Source organism: Lissotriton vulgaris, chromosome 7 (genome assembly GCF_964263255.1).
Source record: "Lissotriton vulgaris chromosome 7, aLisVul1.2, whole genome shotgun sequence".
NCBI lineage: Eukaryota > Metazoa > Chordata > Amphibia > Caudata > Salamandridae > Lissotriton > Lissotriton vulgaris.
Genome location: NC_141695.1, coordinates 1,428,610,156 through 1,428,631,301, shown reverse-complemented (window position 1 = coordinate 1,428,631,301; position 21,146 = coordinate 1,428,610,156). Strand labels below are relative to the sequence as shown.

The 21,146-nt window shown below is 43.9% G+C and overlaps 1 protein-coding gene across 11 annotated transcripts in view; it reads right to left on the bottom strand.

Annotated features, from left to right (window-relative positions):
* LPIN3 (lipin 3) overlaps positions 1–21,146 on the bottom strand; it is a 428,785-nt gene that overhangs the window by 153,477 nt on the left and 254,162 nt on the right. For all 11 annotated transcript variants that reach the window (XM_086932215.1, XM_086932217.1, XM_086932218.1 and 8 more), the window contains one exon: positions 8,599–8,715. In XM_086932215.1, coding sequence (XP_086788341.1) covers positions 8,599–8,715 — 117 coding nt within the window. The remainder of the gene's footprint in view (positions 1–8,598; positions 8,716–21,146) is intronic.

Sequence of the window (21,146 nt, the reverse complement as noted above, 5' to 3'; positions counted from 1 at the left end):
TGCACCAATGATTTGCTGTTTGGTGGCTACTCTTTAACCAGAGGCGTCTAATAGTTTTGACTCTGTCTGGAGGGGGAGCATCCCCTGTATTTGTGAATTGGCCCGTTTACGGGCATTAGAGACAACCAAGAAGTCTAGTGATAACTGTCCTTTAATAAAGACTGGATCAGAGGGAGCAGGTTATTTTTTTGTCAATTGTGGGGGGTGAGAATACGAGCACGCACAGGGTCTTTAAAAATATAATCGGCATGTCTCATCATACCTTTGAGCATAGGTACAGTCTGGATAGCCTTTTGCGTGCTACTGAGCGTTTCTAAAAAGAAATCTTCCTCTAGAGAGTCTATGAGTAACTACTCCATGAGATTCTGCAGCTCTAGCAAATAATGCTAGATATCCTCCATTGTCGTCAGGAGGGGAAGGCTTTGCTGCGTTAAGATCTGGGTCATTATCTGTGGGTGAATCATTGTTGCAATCTTTCCAGGGATCTATTGGTAAGATATTGTCCCCCCATTTCCATAATTATCAGGTGGTGGTGGAGAGTTAGTTGGTGTAACGAGTAAATGCCCCAAAGTTGGAGATGATGGTGCAGTGGAACGTGGTGGAGGGGGGAGGAGAGGGGTAAGTACCTACATTCCTCCTCTTCAAAGGAATCTGATAAAAGGTGTCCTGTGACTCAGGTTTGCGTTTGAGGCGATTCAGTAAAAACAAGTCCTGTATCTGGATTTGTCTAAAGTTTGTTTTGGGTCCGATTTGGGTGTTGGGGTGGTGAAAATCGGATCCTGCAGCGTTGGAGGAGCATTTATCGATTTCGGCACCGAGGATTTTAGTGGGGGGGTGTAAGGACTTTTTGATGTGGAAGGTTTCGGTTCCTCATGGAGTCTTTGATTTCGGTATCAATGATTTTGGCTCCAAAGCGGTTTTCGGTTTTGAGCTTGAAGGTTTTGACTCGGTACCAGACTTTGGCTGACTCGATCCAGAGTCGGAAGGCTTAGTGACATGTTTCGGTACCGAGTCGGAGGGCGGCCGCCAGAAACATCTCGGTGCCGACCGTGGGCCGAAGGCGGGGGCGGAACCGAAGCCTCTTGTTTGGGCTGATGTGGATTTTGGGGCAATGGGTGTTCGGTACTCACAAGACGTTGACCTTGTGGCAAGTCTCCTTCCATCTCGGAGTCCAATTCCGGTATAGATGCAAGTTCTTCTCCCTTGGACCCTGGTGCGTCGAATTCGTGCTCGGATCCGTCACCGAAGATGTTCGGAGTGTATTCGACATTTTGACTCTGCTTTTTTCGCGAGGTCGAGTCAGACAATCGCGGAGCGTTTTCTTCGATCGAAACGATCTGCACACGTCGCAGTCCTGTTTTTTGTGTTCCGGAGACCAGCACAAGTTGCACACATTGATACTTGGCGTGGCACAGAGGACAGAATTTGAATGAAGTCCGTTCCATCAACTTTGAGGTGGACCAACACGGTTGGCCGGACGGCCATCCCGAAGGTTTCTGATCAAAAATAGAGGTTTTCTGCAACGAATACACAACACAGAGAAGTGGGATATGTGTTCAAAACAATACTGACGTGGGTAGAGTGGATTGTGCACAGAGGGGAACCCAAAGAAATTGTTTAGAAACTGGAACGCAGCAATAAACGTTGAAACCCGATGGAGGAAAAAAACAATCTAACAATGGAGTCAATGCCCATGCGCACTATCAGTGAAAGGAGGAGTCACCTACCTCAAGACTTGAAAGACGTCTTTAAAGAAAAACAACTTGCAAACATCCGGATCCAACACTAGATGGCAGAAGTATGCAAAGCATGCGATCCACAGCTCACATGCCTCGAACATCATATATCTCAGAGGGCTGAGGCCAATGAGATGTATTTACCGTGCATGCGACATCAGCAAATCAAAAAAATTGCAATAAAAATACAGATCTCCGCCTTCCAAGCAATTTTTGTGAAACAAGGCGGTTGTGTGGTTATGTGAGGCTTTGCAATTCTAGGTTTCCGCACTGATCAGAGAAGGAGCTTATCAGAATACCACATGAAACCAACACCTAAGCCTGGGAGGGGGACAGAAATGTCTGACTTAAAAAAAAAGGAGTATTTTACTTACCTTATAAGCATCTATTTGTAGCGTGTAGTGCTGCAAATTCACATGCTAGGCACATTTCTGCCATCTAGTGTTGGGCTCAGACTTTTACAACTTGTTTTTCTCATCAAAGTCTTAGTCACTAACTTAACGTCAATACTCCTCCTCTTCAGGTGAATGCACATGCCGAAAGGCCTTATTGTTTCTGAATTCATTTTTTACTGCCATTATACAGAGAAGTGGAGATATAGAAAGGCTTAAGCATAATATGTGTGTACTGCTAATATGAAAAATAGCTACATATTGCTTACAGGGTAAGTAACACTCTATTTGTAGCATGTGTTGGCTCCAGAAACACATGCTATGCACAGACTTTCCTCTCGCGGTGGGTGTACTCATCAGATGGTGCAGATGTCTGGAATGAAGTCTTTAACACTTAGGCCAACAAGCGCCTGTTTTGCTTGGACAGGATGTTCACATAATAGTGCTTAATAAAGGTATGTGGATTGTTCCATGTAGGTTTGCAAATGTCAGCCCTAGGAATGTTCCCTAGAAAAGCCATAGAAGTAGATTTCTTTCAAGTAGAATGTGCTTGGGCACTGACAGCCGTCAAGGTTTGGCTTTCCTGTAACATATTGTATGCATTTTACAACTCATTGCACAATTCCTGCTTTGGAAAATGTTTTTCCTGTTCTAGAGTTGGAAAAAGCAATGAATAACTGTTGTGTTTTCCTTAAAGGGTTAGTCTCATCAATGTAATACATAAGAGCTTTTTTGACATCCAGCGTATGAAGTGCTCTTTCCACAACTGTCTTTGGTTCTGGAAAAACACAGGGAGGTCAGGTGTCTAATTTAAGTAAAAAGGGAAGATGACTTTTGGAAAAACTTGGGGTTTGCCTGTAATCATACCTTGTCTTGGAAAACTTGAAATTAAGGCTCTTCTATGGAAAGGGTACGTAACTCTCTAACCCTTCTTAGTGAGGTGATAGCCACTAGGAAAGCAACATTCCATGACATGAACTGAAGTAGGCAGAAATTTAATCGTTCGAAAGGTGTGGACATTAGTCTTTTAAGTACCACATTTAAATTCTATGATGGGACCGGTGGTGCTCGTGGAGGAATTATTCTTTTAGGACCATTCATGAAAGCATTAATGACCTGTATGTTGAAAAGGGACTGGTGCTTACAATTTTGCAGACCAGCTGTAATTGCAGCAAAGTGCAGTCATATCGAAGTATATGCTTGCCTTGACTTTTGTAGGTGCAGTAGATAACCTACTATTTGTTGTTCTGTGGGAGCACAAGGGTTAATGTGCTGATCCATACAGTAATGGATAAACAATTTCCATATAGCTGCATAGCAGGCTCTAGTTGTTGGGTCCCTTGCCTCTAAGAATGTCCATACACATTGGAAGTGGCTATAAGTATCCAAACTCTATGACTTCAGGAGCCAAATTGTGGGGTTGAGTTGTTTGGGATACCTGACTTTGCCGCTGCAATGAGTGAGAAGGTCTGGGGTGTTAGGAAGCCTCTCTGGAGGCACTAGGGATAGTTTCACAAGTGTTGTGTAACAGGGCTGTCATGCCCATGTGGAAGCTACTAGGATCATCTAAATAGAGGTTTATCTGAGTTTCCTGACAAGATAACGAATGAGAGGGAGAGGCAGAAAAGCTAAGGCAATTATCTGACCAATTCATCCACAGTGAATTACCTAGGGACTGTGGGTGGTAGTACCTGGAGGTGAAGCTTTGCCATTTTGAGTTTTCTGCTGTGGTAAACAGGTCCAAGTCTGGTGTCCCCCCAATGCTGAAACTAGCTTTATAGGACTAGTGGATGGAGTTCCCACTAGTGGACATGTTGCTGCATCCTGCTGAGCAGGTCTGCCACAGAATTGTCCACTTCTGGGAGATATTCTGCTAGACGGAGAATGTGATGGTGAAGAGAACAATGCCAAATCTCCGGAGCTAAGCAAGACAGTTGTATCGAATGGGTGCCCCCCCTCTTTTTGTATGTACGACATTGAATTGAATTGAAATGAGATTTATAATGCGCAGAACAGTAACCCGCAGGTATCAAGGCGCCTACAAAAATGATCAGAGAATGATCAGGAAGAAGACAAGAGACCTTACATATATGCTTGCCAAAAGAGGAGAGTTTTTAAAGCAGTACGGAAATTCTGTAAGGACGAGAGAGATCTCAGGTCCAGAGGAAGTTCATTCCACCACTTACGAGCAAGAGTGGAAAAGGTTCTGCCACCCCATTTGGCTCTTCGTACACGGGGGGCAGTCAGACGCAGTTTCCCAGAGGAACGCAGGTTCCTACGGGGGATGTAGTGGGAGATGATGGACCCTATTCCGGTATCGCTATTTTTGGCGATGGCTCTATAGGTCATGCAAAGAACCTTGAACCGGATTCGGTGTTCTACCGGCAGCCAATGCAGCGTTTTCCTGGCTGCAGTGGCCGAGGAGCATCTGGGAACATCCAGGACAAATCTGGCTATGGCGTTTTGGACCACTTGTAAGCGCTGAAGCTGGCCTTTATTAAGTCCAGCATACAGCGCATTACAGTAGTCCAAGCGCGAGCCAATGAGGGCAACGGCTATTTGTTTCCTTGCCTGGAAGGAGAGATATTTCCTGATCCTGCGTAGGGTGTGGATCAAGCCCCAACAGGTGGAGACTGTTCTGCTCACCTGGCTGCCTAGGTCAAGGGCATGATCTATCAGCACCCCGAGATTCTTAGCAGAAGTTGTAGGGGAAGGGCATGTTCCAAGTGAGTCAGGCCACCAATTGGCTGACCAGATGTTTTCTTTACCCCCAAACACCATCACCTCAGTCTTCTCATTGCTGTCATGTCTGTTCTGAGGAGGACAATCTTTCGAGTTACATTGGTCACAAAGGATTTGTAATGACTGAGTGGGCAGCAATCTGGTACTTTTTGGGGATCAAGAAGTATAGGGAAAGCACGCCTCTGCTGAGGTGTCCTTTTGGAACTGGTTCAATGGCATCTTTTGACAACACAGTTTTTCCCTCCTCTTTGCAAAAGTGAAGCTGTTGAGGGTCTGTCAGCGTAGTGGAATGTTTGGGGGGTGAGAACTGTGTTCTAAGCAGTAACCGTGCTGATCGATGGACAGCATCCATTGGTCAGATGTTATTTACGGCCACTGTTGGTGGAACTGTAGCAATCTTCCCTCAACAGGTGGCGTGTGATCGGGGGTAATTTGTGGGGAGCCATTGTTTAGAAGAAGAGGCTCCTTTTCCAGGAGTACCTTTACTGCTACCTTTTTTGGCTACCTCCTTTATATCCTCCTCTATAGTGGCCCCTAGCAATTTTCCGGTGGTGTACTTGTTGCTTTTGGCAACACCAAGTGTCAGCGGTGGAAGTTTTGGCTGCACTCCTGTTCTCCAACCTGCAAAAGAACTGCTGTCTAGGTATTGTAGACTGCAATGCCTCCATGGATTTTTCAGTTTCTGTATCTTTTTTTTCTAATTGAGTATCCACGTCAGGGCCAAGGAGGTGTTCCCCATTTGAAGGTAGTTTATGAGGTGTTGCTGAACCTTTGGTTTAAATCCCGAGATGTGCAGCCAAGTAGGTCTGCGTAGTATAACTGGGAAATTAATTCCTCGACCAGCGGTATACGCACTGTCCAGGGCGCACCTATTAGAGATTTTCTAATCCTCAGAAATTGATCTTCAGCTTTTTGTTGATATTTTTCAGGAAAATATTGTACCAGCTCCTCCATGTAATCCCAGGTAGCCCTGTTCTAAAGTGACAGCAGGCCTACTGAATTGGCATGCGCCAATGATTGGCATGTCCTACTGCCACACATTTCCCCTCCACATCTATATGCTTTCCCTCCCTGTCCGAAGGAGGAGTGTCACCTGTACTTTGGGAGGCTGTCCTTTTCCTAGCTGTTGTAAACACTAGGGGATCAGCTGTAGGGTGTCCCATAATGTAGAGCGGATCATTGGTAGAAGGATTGTACATGCGTTCTATTTGAGGTGTTAATGCCATTGACCTAACTGATTCTTTAAATATCTCAGATATTCTGAGTATTGACCCTATCCCCGGTAAATATCGAACAGAACGCTCAGTCTTGGAGAGCGTTTCTATTAAAATATCACCCTCTTCCTCTGTGGTGTGCGTTTGGACATTATGCGAGTCAGTGGCAAGCTGTAAAACTCTATGGTAAGAAGTGGTGTTAACTGGTGGTGATGCCTTGACTGGGACTGGCACATCGATGCCACAGTGTGGAGGAACAACATCATATGCATCCCAATGGTCTGTACTACCTGGGGGCACTCTCTGAAAGTCATTGTCATTAGTGTGATGTGTAGGGCTCCCTCTGTCTATGTCTATGTCGCCTGAGTGTGGGGACAACAGTGACACGGACTGTGGTAATGTGTGAAGAGGCATAGGGCTAGTGGGTTTGTGTTCCATTATCTTTTTCTTTGGAGGAGGCGGAGATTGAAGACTGTTCTAACTCGTCCGTTTGTTGCTTGCTTTTTCAGGTAAATGTCTATCTTTAAATGGCATTTTCTGTCCATTAGTCCTTGGAGGTTTTCTAAGACATTACCCTCTGCATCAGTGTTGACTGTCATGGGCTTTCTTATTTGGCAAGTCTTTATGGGTTCTCTTTGTTTGATACTCTGGTGGAGCTGATCCACTATCCAGCATCAACAGCCTTTTGGACGTCTGCACTGATGATGTGTGTGGGGTATGTTTGCGTGAATACAGAGATTTTTCCAGCACTGCAGTGAGTGATGCTGATGGGTTGACCAGTGTCAAGGGCTGCATAAGCGTCAATAGCTTTGCCGGCACAGAGTGTCGATTCGGCTTTGGGAGGTGTACGCCACCTTCCACTTTTCCCTGTTGGTCCTGAATCTGTTTAGGTTCATTCGCACGGTTGTCCTTTCTCGGTTCCAATGGGCTGTCTGTGGCACACAAAGCGGTGTTCCGTGGGCTTTGGAGCTAATGGTGTTGTGTATTTGTTGGTCTAATGACCCTGGGTACTCATGGCCTTTGGAGTTGTCTTCATCCTGGACCGAGTTCTCGTAATCGTGTGATCATCTAGGAATTCCAGAGGTGGAGGCTAGGATTTATCCTGTCACTCCTCCGTGCATTGATCATCACATGTGATTTAGTGTGGACTGCAGAAGATGGCGCCACCTTTGGCACCGTCTTCTTCCTTGCCACCTACGCTGATGTGTTCTTCCTCTACCGAGAATTATGCCTATGCCACCATCTCCATGGTGTGACCTAGACATCAGTTGCGTTGAGAGCAAAGAGTTTTCTTGTTTTTGAAGAGGTAGCAGGCTGTGCAATTTTGTTTGTTATGTTCCGGCGATAAGCAAAAGTTGCAGACACATCGTGCTGGTCTGAGTATGCATACTCGCCTGCACTGTTGTCACTTTTGAAAGGGTCTGTCTTTTTTACCTTCCATCAGCTGAGGTCGAGCATTCTCCGTGGTGCGGAGGAGGGAACACGCTTGAGACAGTCACCTTAGTGAGAAGCCAGTTGCCGGTTATGAAGTCGAAGAGCTGTGCTAAGTTTGGTCGTGCCGGTTCGTTTCCGTTCCGCGCAAGTCGTCAGGATGCTGGAATTGCACAGAGCTCCGGGGCTCTCCATCCGAACCCAATTGCGGAAAAAAATAATAAAACAATGGAGCTATTAAGCATGCGCTTTAACTCCAAGAGAATGAGTTTCGGCATCACTTCAGCAACATAAGACTTCGATGAGAAAAATAAGTTGCAAAGTCTAAGGCCAACACTAGACGGCAGGAGGGTGAATAGCATGTGCACCTGCAGCCAACACATGCTACAAATTTAATCCATTGTTACATGGAAAAATCTAATGGAGAAAAGCAGCACTGAGAGAAGGAAAAAGTCTGGAAAGTAGTATTTTTGCAAAGGCACTGAAAAAAAGACAGCGTATTGACGTGTAAAATGAGGGGATAACTGGATAATGCAGTCAATGAGGAAGAAAGCAACAGCATTACTGTGAAATTAATAAAGCAATAATACTGCAGAAAGAGTAGGAATGTGAAAAAAACAAAAAAAGTGGGTTATATGAGATTGAGGTATTTTTGGCTGGATTGGAGCAAGCGTAATGAATGTAGGTATAGCAGGATGTAGACAATTGGAATTCCAGCAAAACAACTTAGGACTGCTCCATCTTCTGCAAAGGGTAGTTCTTCTGTGTTGTCTGTAACACAACAGGCATAATAGGACAAACTTCTCCAGTTATGAGGAGAGAACTAGTCAGCACAATGCATGGGGCTGGGAAGTGGCAGTCAGAGGCAGGTGCAGAGTATGCCGGAAGTTCTGTCCTTCAATGCAACCCAAACTATGCCCCCTGTGATAGGTGGACTAACAGACTCCTTGCAACACCTTCTCTTTCCAACCACTCCCGTTCTTGGGTGAGCATCATATTCCCATGTAGCATTTCTTGTGTACCCTCTCCCCTTCCCTGTACTTGCTCTTTTGGTCTCCTCTCCACCACAACATATGCTCATACCTCTGTGGTAGGATCCACTCCTCTCTCGAGAACGTGTAGAAGTCTTTATCTTTTGATTGTGTGGGTGGTGTCTCCTCATCTGATGACACTTCAGCAAATGAATAGTAAATGGAATCCCTGAAAGGAGAGATGATAGAGAAAATTACAAGAATGTAGTGCCTTTGAAAAAATTCAGTCTACATAATTCCCAATAGTACACAAGGGCGCACATGACAATGTTCCTTCAGGCAAGCCACAATTACTGGATGACTTGGTATACAATAATGATATTGACAATAATAACAGCTGTAATTAAAATGAATGGCCGATGTGGGCCACAGGGAGCCTGCACATCTTTTTTTTCAATTTTGCTGCAGATCTACCCGTGAATTTACGGCAAAATTTAATTTATTTAAATGCTTTTAACCCCCGGCAGTGTCTCTTTGTGACCGCCCCACACCTCCATATCTGGGGGGTCAGGGTATTCCTACCCGGCCCCCTTTACTTTATTCCCCCACCAGCAGTGCGCCGAGAGGCGCGTTTGCAGGGTGGACGAGAAAGGGGGCATGGCCTCCGACCACCTCTCAACAATCCCACTATGTGGGGATTACTGGAGGTAACAGGAGGTCTTCCTGGCCCCTAAGCACCCTCAGCAGCCAAGGGGACTTCATCCCCCAACCAGGAGGTACGTTTGCAGAGTAGTGGAGAAAGGGGGCATGCCTCCAGCGAGTTGCTGGCATTTTTTGTTGTTGATTTTTTTCTTTTTTAGGAAGGGTGGCCAAGTGGTCCCCATTCACTGGACCTTTTTGGGCCCTGAACCACATTCCCCTGGACCTGACCTTTAAAAAATATATTTTACCAACATGAGAGGGCCACGCAGACCCCCTTCCAGCCCGATTTCGGCCACACGGACCCCATTCCCTGGCCTTTATTTATTTTTTCACAATTCAAAGGGAAGGGGCAGAGTGCCCCCCATCCCGGGCCGTTTTTGGACTTGGGGGCCCCTATCCCTCGATGCCAGACCTATATATATATATATATTTTTTTTTTTATAAAAAGGGAAGGGCAATTTTGGCCCAGGGACCCCACCCCTGGGGAGAGGCCTTTTTATTTTTTTATAATCCTTAATGGGAGGGGGACCGTGGGGGGAGCCTGAAGGCCCCTGCAGTCCCATCTGGCTCCCGCATCCTGTGGGAGCTGGATGTGACTTGGCTTGGGGATCAGGGTATTCCTACCTTTCCCCCTTTTCTTTATTTTCACTTTTTTGGGACTCAGTGAAGCAGAGCCCCAAGATTCGAGACCAAAGATATTATAATTTGCAAATTACATTTCTCATCAACTGCTGAATGGATTTACACCAAATAAGCAAAAGGCACTTCCTTGGACGAACATCTACCTCCCTGCCAAATTTGGTGAAAGTCTGTTCAGCGGTTCGGGCTGTAGCTGTGGCTAAATTTTCCTATGGGAATTAACATTATTTTGCTCCATAATTTCTCACTCCCCACTGTACGAATCACCTCTAAATTTTCCATGAAACACAGAGTTTACATTGACACTTTTTTGGGAAAATGTCATGAAGATTGGTGAAATGACGCCAAAGCAAAAAATGATTTTCCTATGGAAACTAGGTGCTAACTATAACTACCTAATGACAACCACCAGTAGGAAATATATAATATACATACACACACACACACACACACACACACACACACACAAACACTACTGGTGGTAGTTAAAGTTGGGATGTAGTATCCATAGGAAGAGTTTATTTAACAATAAATTTTCAAAACTAGTACCCCACTCACTTCAGCTGTTGCCTTAAAAATTCCTGGGCAATCCGTCAAGCAAGGGACGAGAAAAAGGGAGGGGTCCCGAAACGTTTTTTTCCCCCATGTTAATTTCCATAAGGACTTTAGACACGGCTACAGCACAAACTGCTGAACGGAACTACACCAAATTTGGCAGAAAGGTAGCTTTTGATCCAGAAGGTGACTTTTGTTAATTGGTGTAAATCAGTTCAGTAGTTGCGGAGTAATTTAAAGAAATTTTCAATTCTATATATAGGGATGCAAAGGATCCCCGACCCTTTCCGATCTCGTGCTGAGATCGGATTAGCTGCCAACACTTCAAACCAGAAAAGGTTTGCAGCCATCTTGAGATTCTGCATGAGCGGAATCCCAGAAAAAGATTTTCGGCGGGATTCGCGCATTCGGATGATAATATTCGGCCCCTAGGTGGGCCAGGTACATTTAAATAATAAAGGAGGGAAGGTGAATGGCCCCCCTTCCCCGGGTTTATTGATGGCCCAGGTACCACCATCTCCCCGGGGCTTGTTTGCAAATAAATGTGGGGGGAGGCTAGAGCTGGATCGAGAGGAATTTAACTGCTACATTCGACTGCGTAATACATAATAAATTATGGAGTATATTAAAAAACATGAAGATTGATCCGGTCATAATCCAGTTCCTAAAGCAACTATATTCTGGGGTCTCAGCTAAGGTGCGTTACGGTACAAATGTTGAATGCACCGCGCCATTTGACGTAGACAGGGGGTAAGACAGGGGTGTGTCCTTGCGCCTTTCTTTTTTACCCTATATACCTACACCTTAGAGCAGGAGCTTGAAGGAGCAGCGCAGGATCCCCCCTATGTCGGTAAATGCCCAATAGTTACGTTCGTTTATGCGGACGATGCAGTCCTGTTGGGACGCACGAAGCTGGGTTTGCAGAAAGCCCTTAAAACTCATTCCTGCTTCATGGATAACTTAGGACTGAAGTTAAATGCTAAAAAAAACATTTGTAATGACATGTGGGAAGGGGAGAAAGAAATGTAACAGCATTTCTCTGGAAGTTAATAGGGTAGACTCCACAACATTTTTTACATATCTGGGTGTTTTATTCGCAAATTCAGGCTTATGGGGCCCGGCGGTGAGGAGTAGGAGCCTGTTATTTATGAAGTCAACCGCTGCCGGCGCTAATTTCTCTAATCTTACTTCTTAAGATGTATATGGCCAAATGTATTAGCATTGCGATTTTTGGGTCGGGCGTGTGGGGCTACCATGATGTTTCTCTATTCCAACGAATGGAAAATTCTTTAAGATTTATATTAGCTGTTCCGGATAGTTTTCTGTTTTTTAACTGTCACAGCGAGCTGGGTATTTCGTATGTCTCTGACATTATAAAAATGCAACCTGTATTATTATGGCATCGTGTATGGACCACTAACAGCACAAGTTTAAATAGAAAAATATTCAGGGACGCAATGAATCTGGATCATGCTGGTAAAATTACGTGGATAAACTATGTTAAAAAATGTCTTCATGACATAGGACATCCTGACTACTATATTTCACCAGAGAAAATGTGTACCATCCCTAGAAAAGAGCTCAAAATAATTTGTCTATCCAACTTAAGAGTCTCTCAGAGCTGAAGATGAATAAAGGGTCGGTAATCCAACATCAAATGACCCTGATTACGTTAAACATTCAACCCTACCTTGTATGCTGTATCAAGGGATACGATAGATATCTCCTGACTCGATTCAGGTTTGATAGCTTTGACCGACTTGTCAGTTATCCAAAAGTTAACGATTGGTCCAGAGAACTTAGAAAAGAATAAAGAGGTGCACTCGAAGTCAACAACGCAAAAAGTTCATTGATTATGTGAGTCTTCTGTTCTTTCTTTAATGTGTTCTTTATTTTCTTTTAAAATACACAGGCACAGCCAACGCGTTTCATTCCCTTTCGTGCCTTGGGAATTTCGTCAGGGCATACAATGAATGGTCACTCAAATTCGACAGTCCTTGATAAGATCGCACCTATGAAACTGGTGCTAAGGGATTGATAATCGCAGTATGATCCCAATTATTCCTGGATCAAGTTGACGTGCAGTTCCAGGCAGAGTATTTGTTGTAGTGTCCCAAGTTTGCCGCAATGTTGAGTTGAGAAAGTCACCGAGTATGTATCCTGGCCCCCTTAATGAATCGGCGTAGAGGAAGGGGGGGGGACGGTGTGCGCTGGATGACGAGTGGCGTTCAGACAGATTACAGCAGTATTCGTAGGGTGCGGGACCTGTGATATGGTCTCTGCAGTCCCCTGCTCCTCCCCATGGATATTTGGAAGCGGACATCCTTGGCAGCGGATGGTGAGAGTGGTTGCACCACTAGTTATTTGGAAACAGAAAAAGTTGATGTGCTAAACCTTGGTCTGCTGCTGTGTGCTTCGGTTTATTGTCCAGAGAACTTAGCCCTTGCCATAAAGTGTCACCCCAATCTACCATTCATGTGATACTGTTCTGTTTTTTATGCAAGGGAAATAATTAAATGGATTCTTCCATTACTAAAACAAGCAGGTTTGAGAAAATGTAGACCAGCTGTTTAATATTGACTATTTTTGCTATGTCTGGTTTTCTGAAAAATATTTTCAGAGTTAGGAAAAGCGCAAATGAATTAAATGGATGTGATTAATTGCTCGGCCACTATTACTATGTAAGCTAACTGAATTCACATTATGCACTTTGCACTAGATAACGTATAAAGATCATATCAAATGTTTTAAAATGTTTTTTTTTGCTTGTGTATGCTTTTGTGATTTTAAACGCCTACAATCGAATAACACAATAACAAATTGTCCCCGTAAGAATTATTTATACAATATTCTTCAATATATATTAGTCACCGCAGTGATCTTATAATCATAAAGCAGCAAGGAGATTACAGAGTGATACTGTTATTTTATTTAGTTTTTATCTTATTTGTCTTATTTGTTTTTTGATGACGTCGAGCGTGACGGCATAACAGTTTGTGGCAATGTTTGGCAGCATCTCTTTTCCTTCAACTTTGGAGTAGATCTGTAGTGCAAATGGCACGTTTTAACACTCTGTTACGAATGAATGTGGCAAAATTAACCCTAACAACTTGTATTGTAAACATTGCCACAAACTGTTATGCCGGCACGCTCGACGTCATCACGTTACCGAGTTCAAGGGTTATGTAGACGGGAAGCCGGGACCGGCACTCGTATTACGATTGATCGAGAGAGGTTCACGGATGCTATTTTTCCGCTACCAGTAAGTGAATACTGTGTTCGTTAAGCACACGAAAATGTAGAGTTGGTTTTGTGAGATAATGGACTCGTTTCTGAATGGTTTATTTTAAAAAAGAATTACTTGTTCGCAGGTGATTAAGTCGCTGTTGCTGGATTGACTAGTACATTTGAGACGCCAACTTGGGATGTGATTGGAAGCTGTTTTTGTTAGTAGAGACTTGGGTTGTTAGTTATCACACACTGATCAACTCCTATACTCGCACATTTGGATTGATGATATTACTTTTTGGGTTTCTAGATTGAACAACATTGTCTATCTTGGTCTTCTTCACCTCCGGCTGGAGGTTGTTGGTAAGACATTTTTGACTTTTATCTGTATGTAGGTCTTAGCTTTGGATTTTTATAAGGTAGTCCTGCACTTTGATTAATGGTGATAGCGGTTTATAAACTGGCACTTGGTTTGTATGTTGGTTTTTTTGCTCTCCCCTTTGGGTGATTAGACGATACCTAGGAGGCAAGGATGATTGGTTTAATTTCTATATCTATTTTTAGATGTATATGTGCAACTGGTCCTGATGATGGTCCTATGGATTTGTCTTAACCAACGAGGGACCGAAACGTCGACGCATGACACCGTTTCATTTATATCATTGTTTGTAGTTTGTCACAATGAATGGATTATGTTGTAATTTCATCCTTTCACATGGTAGTGTGATTCCCCATGTAAAAAAACATAAGGTGTCTAATACTACAAGGAAACAAAGGGTATACATTGTGTAGTATTTCTGTTGCCATACAAAAACTTTTGATAAAAACAAAATAAAATAACAGTATCACACTGTAATCTCCTTGCAGCTTTATGATTATAAGATCACTGCGGTGACTAATATATATTGAAGAATATTGTATAAATAATTCCTACGGGGACAATTTGTTATTGTGTTATTGATCATACCCAGTCCTTGTGGGATTATTGGGTGGCTCTGTCCTGGTAGATAAAATCAAATAAAGCTAAATTTGAATTGAAGAGAGCTTTTTGTATTTTGGTGTAAATCTGTTCAGTAGTTCTTGACCAATTAATGCTCAAAAGCTTTTTATATCGAGGGATGCGGATCCTCCGCAGATCCTGACAGATCTCAAGCTGAGATCTAATTGACTGCAACAACCTCAACCATGAAGTGGTGACAGCCATCTTAGGAATCAAGACTTAGCCAGAGTCCTAAAAAAAGTTACAAAAATAAAATAAAACAGAAGGGAGCATGATAGGGACACCCTTACACTCCAGGCCTGGTGTTGGGGTCCCAGAAGGACCCATCCTGGGACAAAAAAATGTTTTTTTGTTTCAAATTTTGCCACAAATATTGCAGAAAATCCGTAGTAAAGTTTAAAAACAAAGTGGACTCCCAGCTGTTTCTATTCAAAGAGGTCCCCCAGTGTGGGCACCTGGGGGTGTGTGTGTGTGTGCGTTTATATTTATTTATTTATAAAGTTTTATATAGGGCGAACTTGATCCCGAAGGATATCAGAGCGCTTTACAATTTGAGGCAAAGGTAACAAATCAGAACATTAGTCTAACATTGGGAATTCTATAATTCCTAAAACCACCCATGTGTTACCCCAACATGTTTGAATATTTGTAAATATTCCATCATCCTCTGCTGCTACTTCCCACCCAAACACCATCACCCATACATGCAATCTTTAAAAAGTTGATATATATATATATTACACTGAAAGGAGGTCTGTCACTCTGTCACAAGGATGGTATCATCAGTGATGTCATGAGTGATGTCACTGACCATGTCATGAGTGATGTAATATGTGACGTCATCAGCAGTGCATTGCAGGCGCGCAAGTTATAGTGAGTCCAACTAACTATAACGTGGAATTTCATTGGTTTTATGTCAGTAAAATTTCCAGCTAACTATAACTGATGTGAAACCTATGGTTTTTTTAGTGAATATATATATATATATATATATATATATATATATATATATATATATATATATATATATATATATATCTATATCAGCTCCTGAACCCACATCACCCTCACCTCAAGTCTCTGCAATGACTCCTCTTAAGGAAATGGTGTCAATCAAACACGCCTACAAGGCCCTGCCCAACAAGGGACAGACTACCTGAATCACAGAGTGAATTTCCACCAACCCATCAAACAACTATGCTCCGCTTCCCTTTCCCTAGCCCACATGCCCCGCATCAATAAACGCAGAAGTGGTGACCACTCCTTCTCCCACCTGGCCGTAAAATTCTGGAACGGCCTCAGCAGCACCTTCCAAGCACCTGGCCTCACGGGTGATAAGTGGCACTATACAAATTTTGTTTGATTGATTGATTGATTGAGTTATAGTTATCTCAAGTAACTATAATTCATGCCCTAAGGTAAGTAACTCGTGGCCTCTCCATGCACTGCTACTTACCCCCATATTACATCTTTTATGACACCATTTGTAATATCACTGCAATATGTGCAATGAATTTATTGATGAGAAAACCCTGCATGGTGGGGTTGCGAGTTATAGTTACCTTAGGGCACAAGTTAAGTTGAGATAATTGACTTGCACAGAGTAGTTGACAAGGTTAAATCAGCAGAGCACTTGCTGGGAGAGTTACAGATGGAAGTGAAAACCCTCAGACCAGATATGAAGATGATGGCGACTATGAAGATGCTTGAGGACAGAGTGGAGGAGGCTGAAGGGCACTTACACAGTAAAAACTTGCAGTTGCTGAGCTTTCCAGTACTGATGGAACACACTGTGCCGGAGCCCTTCTTGGATCACTGGCTCCAACACACACTTCACGCCCAGGGTTTGTCACTAATGTTTGCGGTCGAGAGAGCGCACAGGGCCTTAGTGGTGAGGCAGCCTCCAAGGGCCACCCTGAGGGCGCTCATAGCTCAGATCTTCAATTAGAAATACAGTAACATCATCTTAACAACAGCCAGGGAGGTCAGATCTGTCCACTTTGATAACCAGAAAATAGTTGTTTACCCTTACTACACCAGAAAGGTGCAGACAAGGAGAAAGATGATCGGTGTGAAGCAGAAAATGTGTATTGCCTTAAATTTCCCCTACATGCTACTATATCCAGACAGGCTGCAGGTGGTGGCAGAAGATAAAATACATTTTTTGAGCAGCCAGAGGATGTATGGCCTTTTTGGAACTTTGGGATGGTGTTCGTGGGCGGAGCAAGAGACTCACTGAACCCACTCAAGTGAAATGAGACCAGGGCCCCACTTGAATCCCGAGACAAGAGCAACAGACCGACACCATGGGTACTGGTGCAGGGGGACAGCACTCTGGTAATGAAGTGGGAATCAGCAACTGTGGGGGATCAATCTGAAGACACGCACCTGGATAGGATGTGGATGCAGCAGGGACCCAGACAGGGTTACCTATATCCTGCAGAGGGTGGGTGGATTTCAAAATTCAGAATTACTTGTGACAAAACAGTACATGGTCTGCGGTCCCGGCCCCCTGGGAGTAGAGGAATGGTGGGGCAGACCAGCGGCTTTAATAGTGCTTTTGATGAACAATCTATTAGGAGCAATCTATAAGGACACAAAGAAAATAAACCTTCTGAAAAATGTGTCACTAGTGATGACCTAATCAAGGATCGCCGTTCAAGACCGCTGAAGGCAGAAGGGAAGTCAAATAGCTTTCAACTGTACCCGGTGCCAGCTACAGCTGCATAAGAGACAACAAAAATCACAAAATGCTGGACATGCATGGTTAAAAATGGTCTAGGCGCTCCAAAATGCACCACTGAAACAATTTGTTCCAGCGACTCAAATAAATTGATTTCTTAGCAGATTTCTTACCAGCCATGTTGAAGTCAAAAACTTCACCAGGCAGACAAAGTGACTCTAGCATTTAAGGATTAGGATGGAGGAACGGATAGTCTGCTACGAACGCAGATCCACTCTGTGTGGGGGAGGAGAAGTTGGGGCTGAGGGCCAACAGATTAGCATACCAGCTTCTTTTTGGCCATCGTGGGGGATTAGGATTCAATGTGCTCAATCCTTAGCACCATTTGCAGGACTACTGACACAAGCAGAATTGAAGGAAACACAACAGCGGATCCCAAGACACAATTGACCTGAATGCATCCCCAGAGAACCTTATAGAGGTAAGTGTATGGCACAAAATTGAAGAGACTATCCATATCAACTCTTGCCAAAGAGATTCAATTATCAAAACTCATACATGACAAAGAGCAGCTCACTTTGGGTGTAGTTTTCATTCATGGTCCTCCAGCGAGTGAAAAGGCTGAGAGATTCAACTCTCACCTCAAAAGAATCTGCAAGATGATCAATGCCCAGGAAAATCCCTCATTGCTGCAGGCCACCGACACAGGCGAATCTCCCCATCATCAATACTTGGATAACGACCCCACAACGCTTGCTCTGTTGATAAAATGAATGGTGGTGGTGGTGTTTTCTGGCAGATTCGGAATTGCACTTCATGAGATGGAAAGGAGTAATGGATTCATAGCAGCTCCAGCACATTTATGTACAGATGTTGTTCCACCACGGACTGATAGGCTCCCATTGCCATATTGTTCAAATGGGAACAGCAGCAATCTAAGAGGGTGTGCGAAATAACAGTAGCCTGGGGAAAACATGGCGGCCGGCTAGTTGCAGGCTGCGGGTGCTTTCGTGACGGGCGGCGTGTTAGGCTCTGATACAGTACTGTATGGCATTTTGAGGCAGGCGAGAGGCAGCCGAGAGCCGGATTGGATTCAAACGTAGTATTTCTTTGCTTAAAACCTTTTATCCGTCACGACCTTTGGTGTGTTCACTTTGGGAGTTCGGGAACCAGCCAGCTAACTTCCAGTGTATGGTGCATGGCGGGCTTAGCGGATCGCGGCTTGGCGTTACAGGAGGAGGCGGACCTGGAGCTGGATCCGGAGCCGGCAATACAAGCTGAGCTAAGTTGGAACAGAGCAGCTTTGGGGCTCGGTAAAAGTCGCCGGACGGCAGCTAGAAATTGTTTTTGAGGTAGAGGACGGGGGACTGACGGGCAGGCTGGTAGGCAAGACGCTAGACAGGTCGGAACAAATGATCAGTCTTCTCCGTCAGCAGTGTTAAAGGCACCTTTTCCGTATTCCTGCATAAAAAAAAAAACTCAAAACCTTTCTACTTCTGGATTTAAGGGGCCTCAGCTCTGTGATAAAACAGTTGTGGTGAACTGCGCTGGGGAGTCTAATGTGGGTTTGGAAATTGGGGTACCAAGAGGAGTAAGTGGGACTTCTAGGTACGCGTTAAGGAGCGCAGGTAGGGAGTCACAGAAGGCTTTATTAAATCAGATTAGTGCCCCCAAAAACAAAGAGCTGCCTGAGATCAAGGCGAAGAGCAGGCTCACTGTCAAGACAAGCTATAACATTAACAATAGTAAAATCAGTAAGAATTTGGGAAAGAAAGCGCCTTTAGAGCAAAGGATTAAGGTAACCCCCTCACTTAAGTCATTTTCAAGGTTCTACCAAAGACTTTGATTTTGAAGGGGGGAGCTATTACTAAATCAGAGGGCACATTGGCATCTCAAGAAACCAGACAGTATAACTTAGACGGGGAATCCACCTTGGTCGCTACTGGGAACGCTCTGGGAGAGGTTTCTGACATAGATAGATAGACCAATCAACTGAGTCTAAGTCCAAACCCTTTTCAAGTTCTATCATTGGAGATGGAGGATGTGGTCAAAGCTCCAAAGTCTCAGGATGGGGGGAACGTAACTATAACACAGCAGAAGTAAATGCTCCTGGGCTTAGTATTCTCTCCAGAGATAGTCCAAGCATACGGGATGCAGAGGGAATGCAATTAGTTCAGGGGGTCCCGCTGATAGCGACAGAAACGGAGCAAGAGGGTACTGATGGGTCTGTTATTTCTTTGCTTAAAAAATTAAACTCTGACATGCATAAAAGATTTGAGATTTCTGAGCTAAACCAGGAAAGTATTAGGGCGGCTTGCGGTTTGTTAGAGAAAAAGATGGAGGAGCTAAATAGCCGTACAGTGGCATTAGAGTTAGACTTTAAGGATCTCAGGCAGGAAGTGACGGATAACCGAAAGGAATTAGAGAAAGTCAAGATTAAAGAGAGGGATTATGAGAAAAGGGTGGAAAGGTTGGAAAACATGCAGAGAAGGAATAATTTGAAAATTTTGAAACTCCCGGAAGGCAAAGAAGGAACAGATATAAAGAATTATGTAGTGCAGCTACTAAAGACCGGGTTACAGTAAGAGGAGACAGAGGAGGACATAGCGAGGGATATTCAGCGAGTACATCGTGATCCCTTCAGGCTGAACCCGAATCGGGCTAAACCTAGGAGAATTTTGGTTAACTTTATGTCATATACTCTAAAAGAAAAGATCCTAGCTAGTGCCCTTAAGAAAAAGACAATTGAAGTAGCTGGTGTAAAGGTGGAGGTCAGGTCTGATCTATCGCCAGCAACTGCCAACAGACAATGGGAGCTTGGCAAAAGGATTGAGTCGTTGAGGAAATTGGGGGCTTCGGTCCAATTGAAATTCCCAGCGATGCTAAAAGTTATGTTGAATAATAAAATGCACTCTTTCCGATTCGTGGAGGAGGTTGATAACTTTTTGGAACAACGTCAACCTGGTGAGGTATAATTAGGTAATGCTTTTGCTTCCATATTTTGTTTAAAAAAATTCATACGTGTACATTAACTATTTGTGAAGGTGTACGTTTTTCTCAGCATTACCGCCCGTCTAAAAGCACCCATAGGGCTTAATAGCCATGGGTAATTCGGATGAGTTTTCCAGGGAGGGGGGTGGGGTTTAGGTCGCTCTTTGGGTGGGGGTGGGAATTGGCACGGGGTTAAAAAATTTGGAAAATTCCTCAAGAGCTTTTTTGTTGTTAGTGGATGGATGGGAGTGAGAAAAGTCGATTTTGATGTCTGGGATTAGTGGGGCTAGGTCTCAAGAGTTGAGAATACTATCTTGGAATGTAAATGGAATGCGTGTGAAAAGAAGAAGGGACTTGATTTTGAGTTATTTGAAGGATTCTAAGGCCCGGATAATAATATTACAAGAGACGCATTTAACAGGGGAAGAGAGTAAGAAGTTGTTTTTGGCTCAGAGATGGGTGGCCCATGCCATTTATTCGCCTCAGACAGATGTGACGAAAGGAGTCGCTGTGCTGATTAAGCATGGTTTAAATATTTCACTGGAAGGGAAAGCGGCCAGTGTAGGAGGTAGATGGTTGATTGTTAAATTAAAGGTTTGTGGCGGGGTTTTTATTCTGGCGGGTTATTATGGCCCGAATCAGGACGATATAGATTCTCTAGATGATGTGGCTAGAGAATTATTAAACTTTCCGGGACAGATCATCATGGCGGGTGATTTCAATACAGTATTGGATCATAGATTAGATCACCCTGAAGGAAGTAGAGCAGCGGTTAACCCTAAAATGTCCAATAGAGTCAGGTTACTCATCCCCCAGTTTGGTCTATGTAATATTTGTAGACATAGGTTCAGTCAGCAGTTAG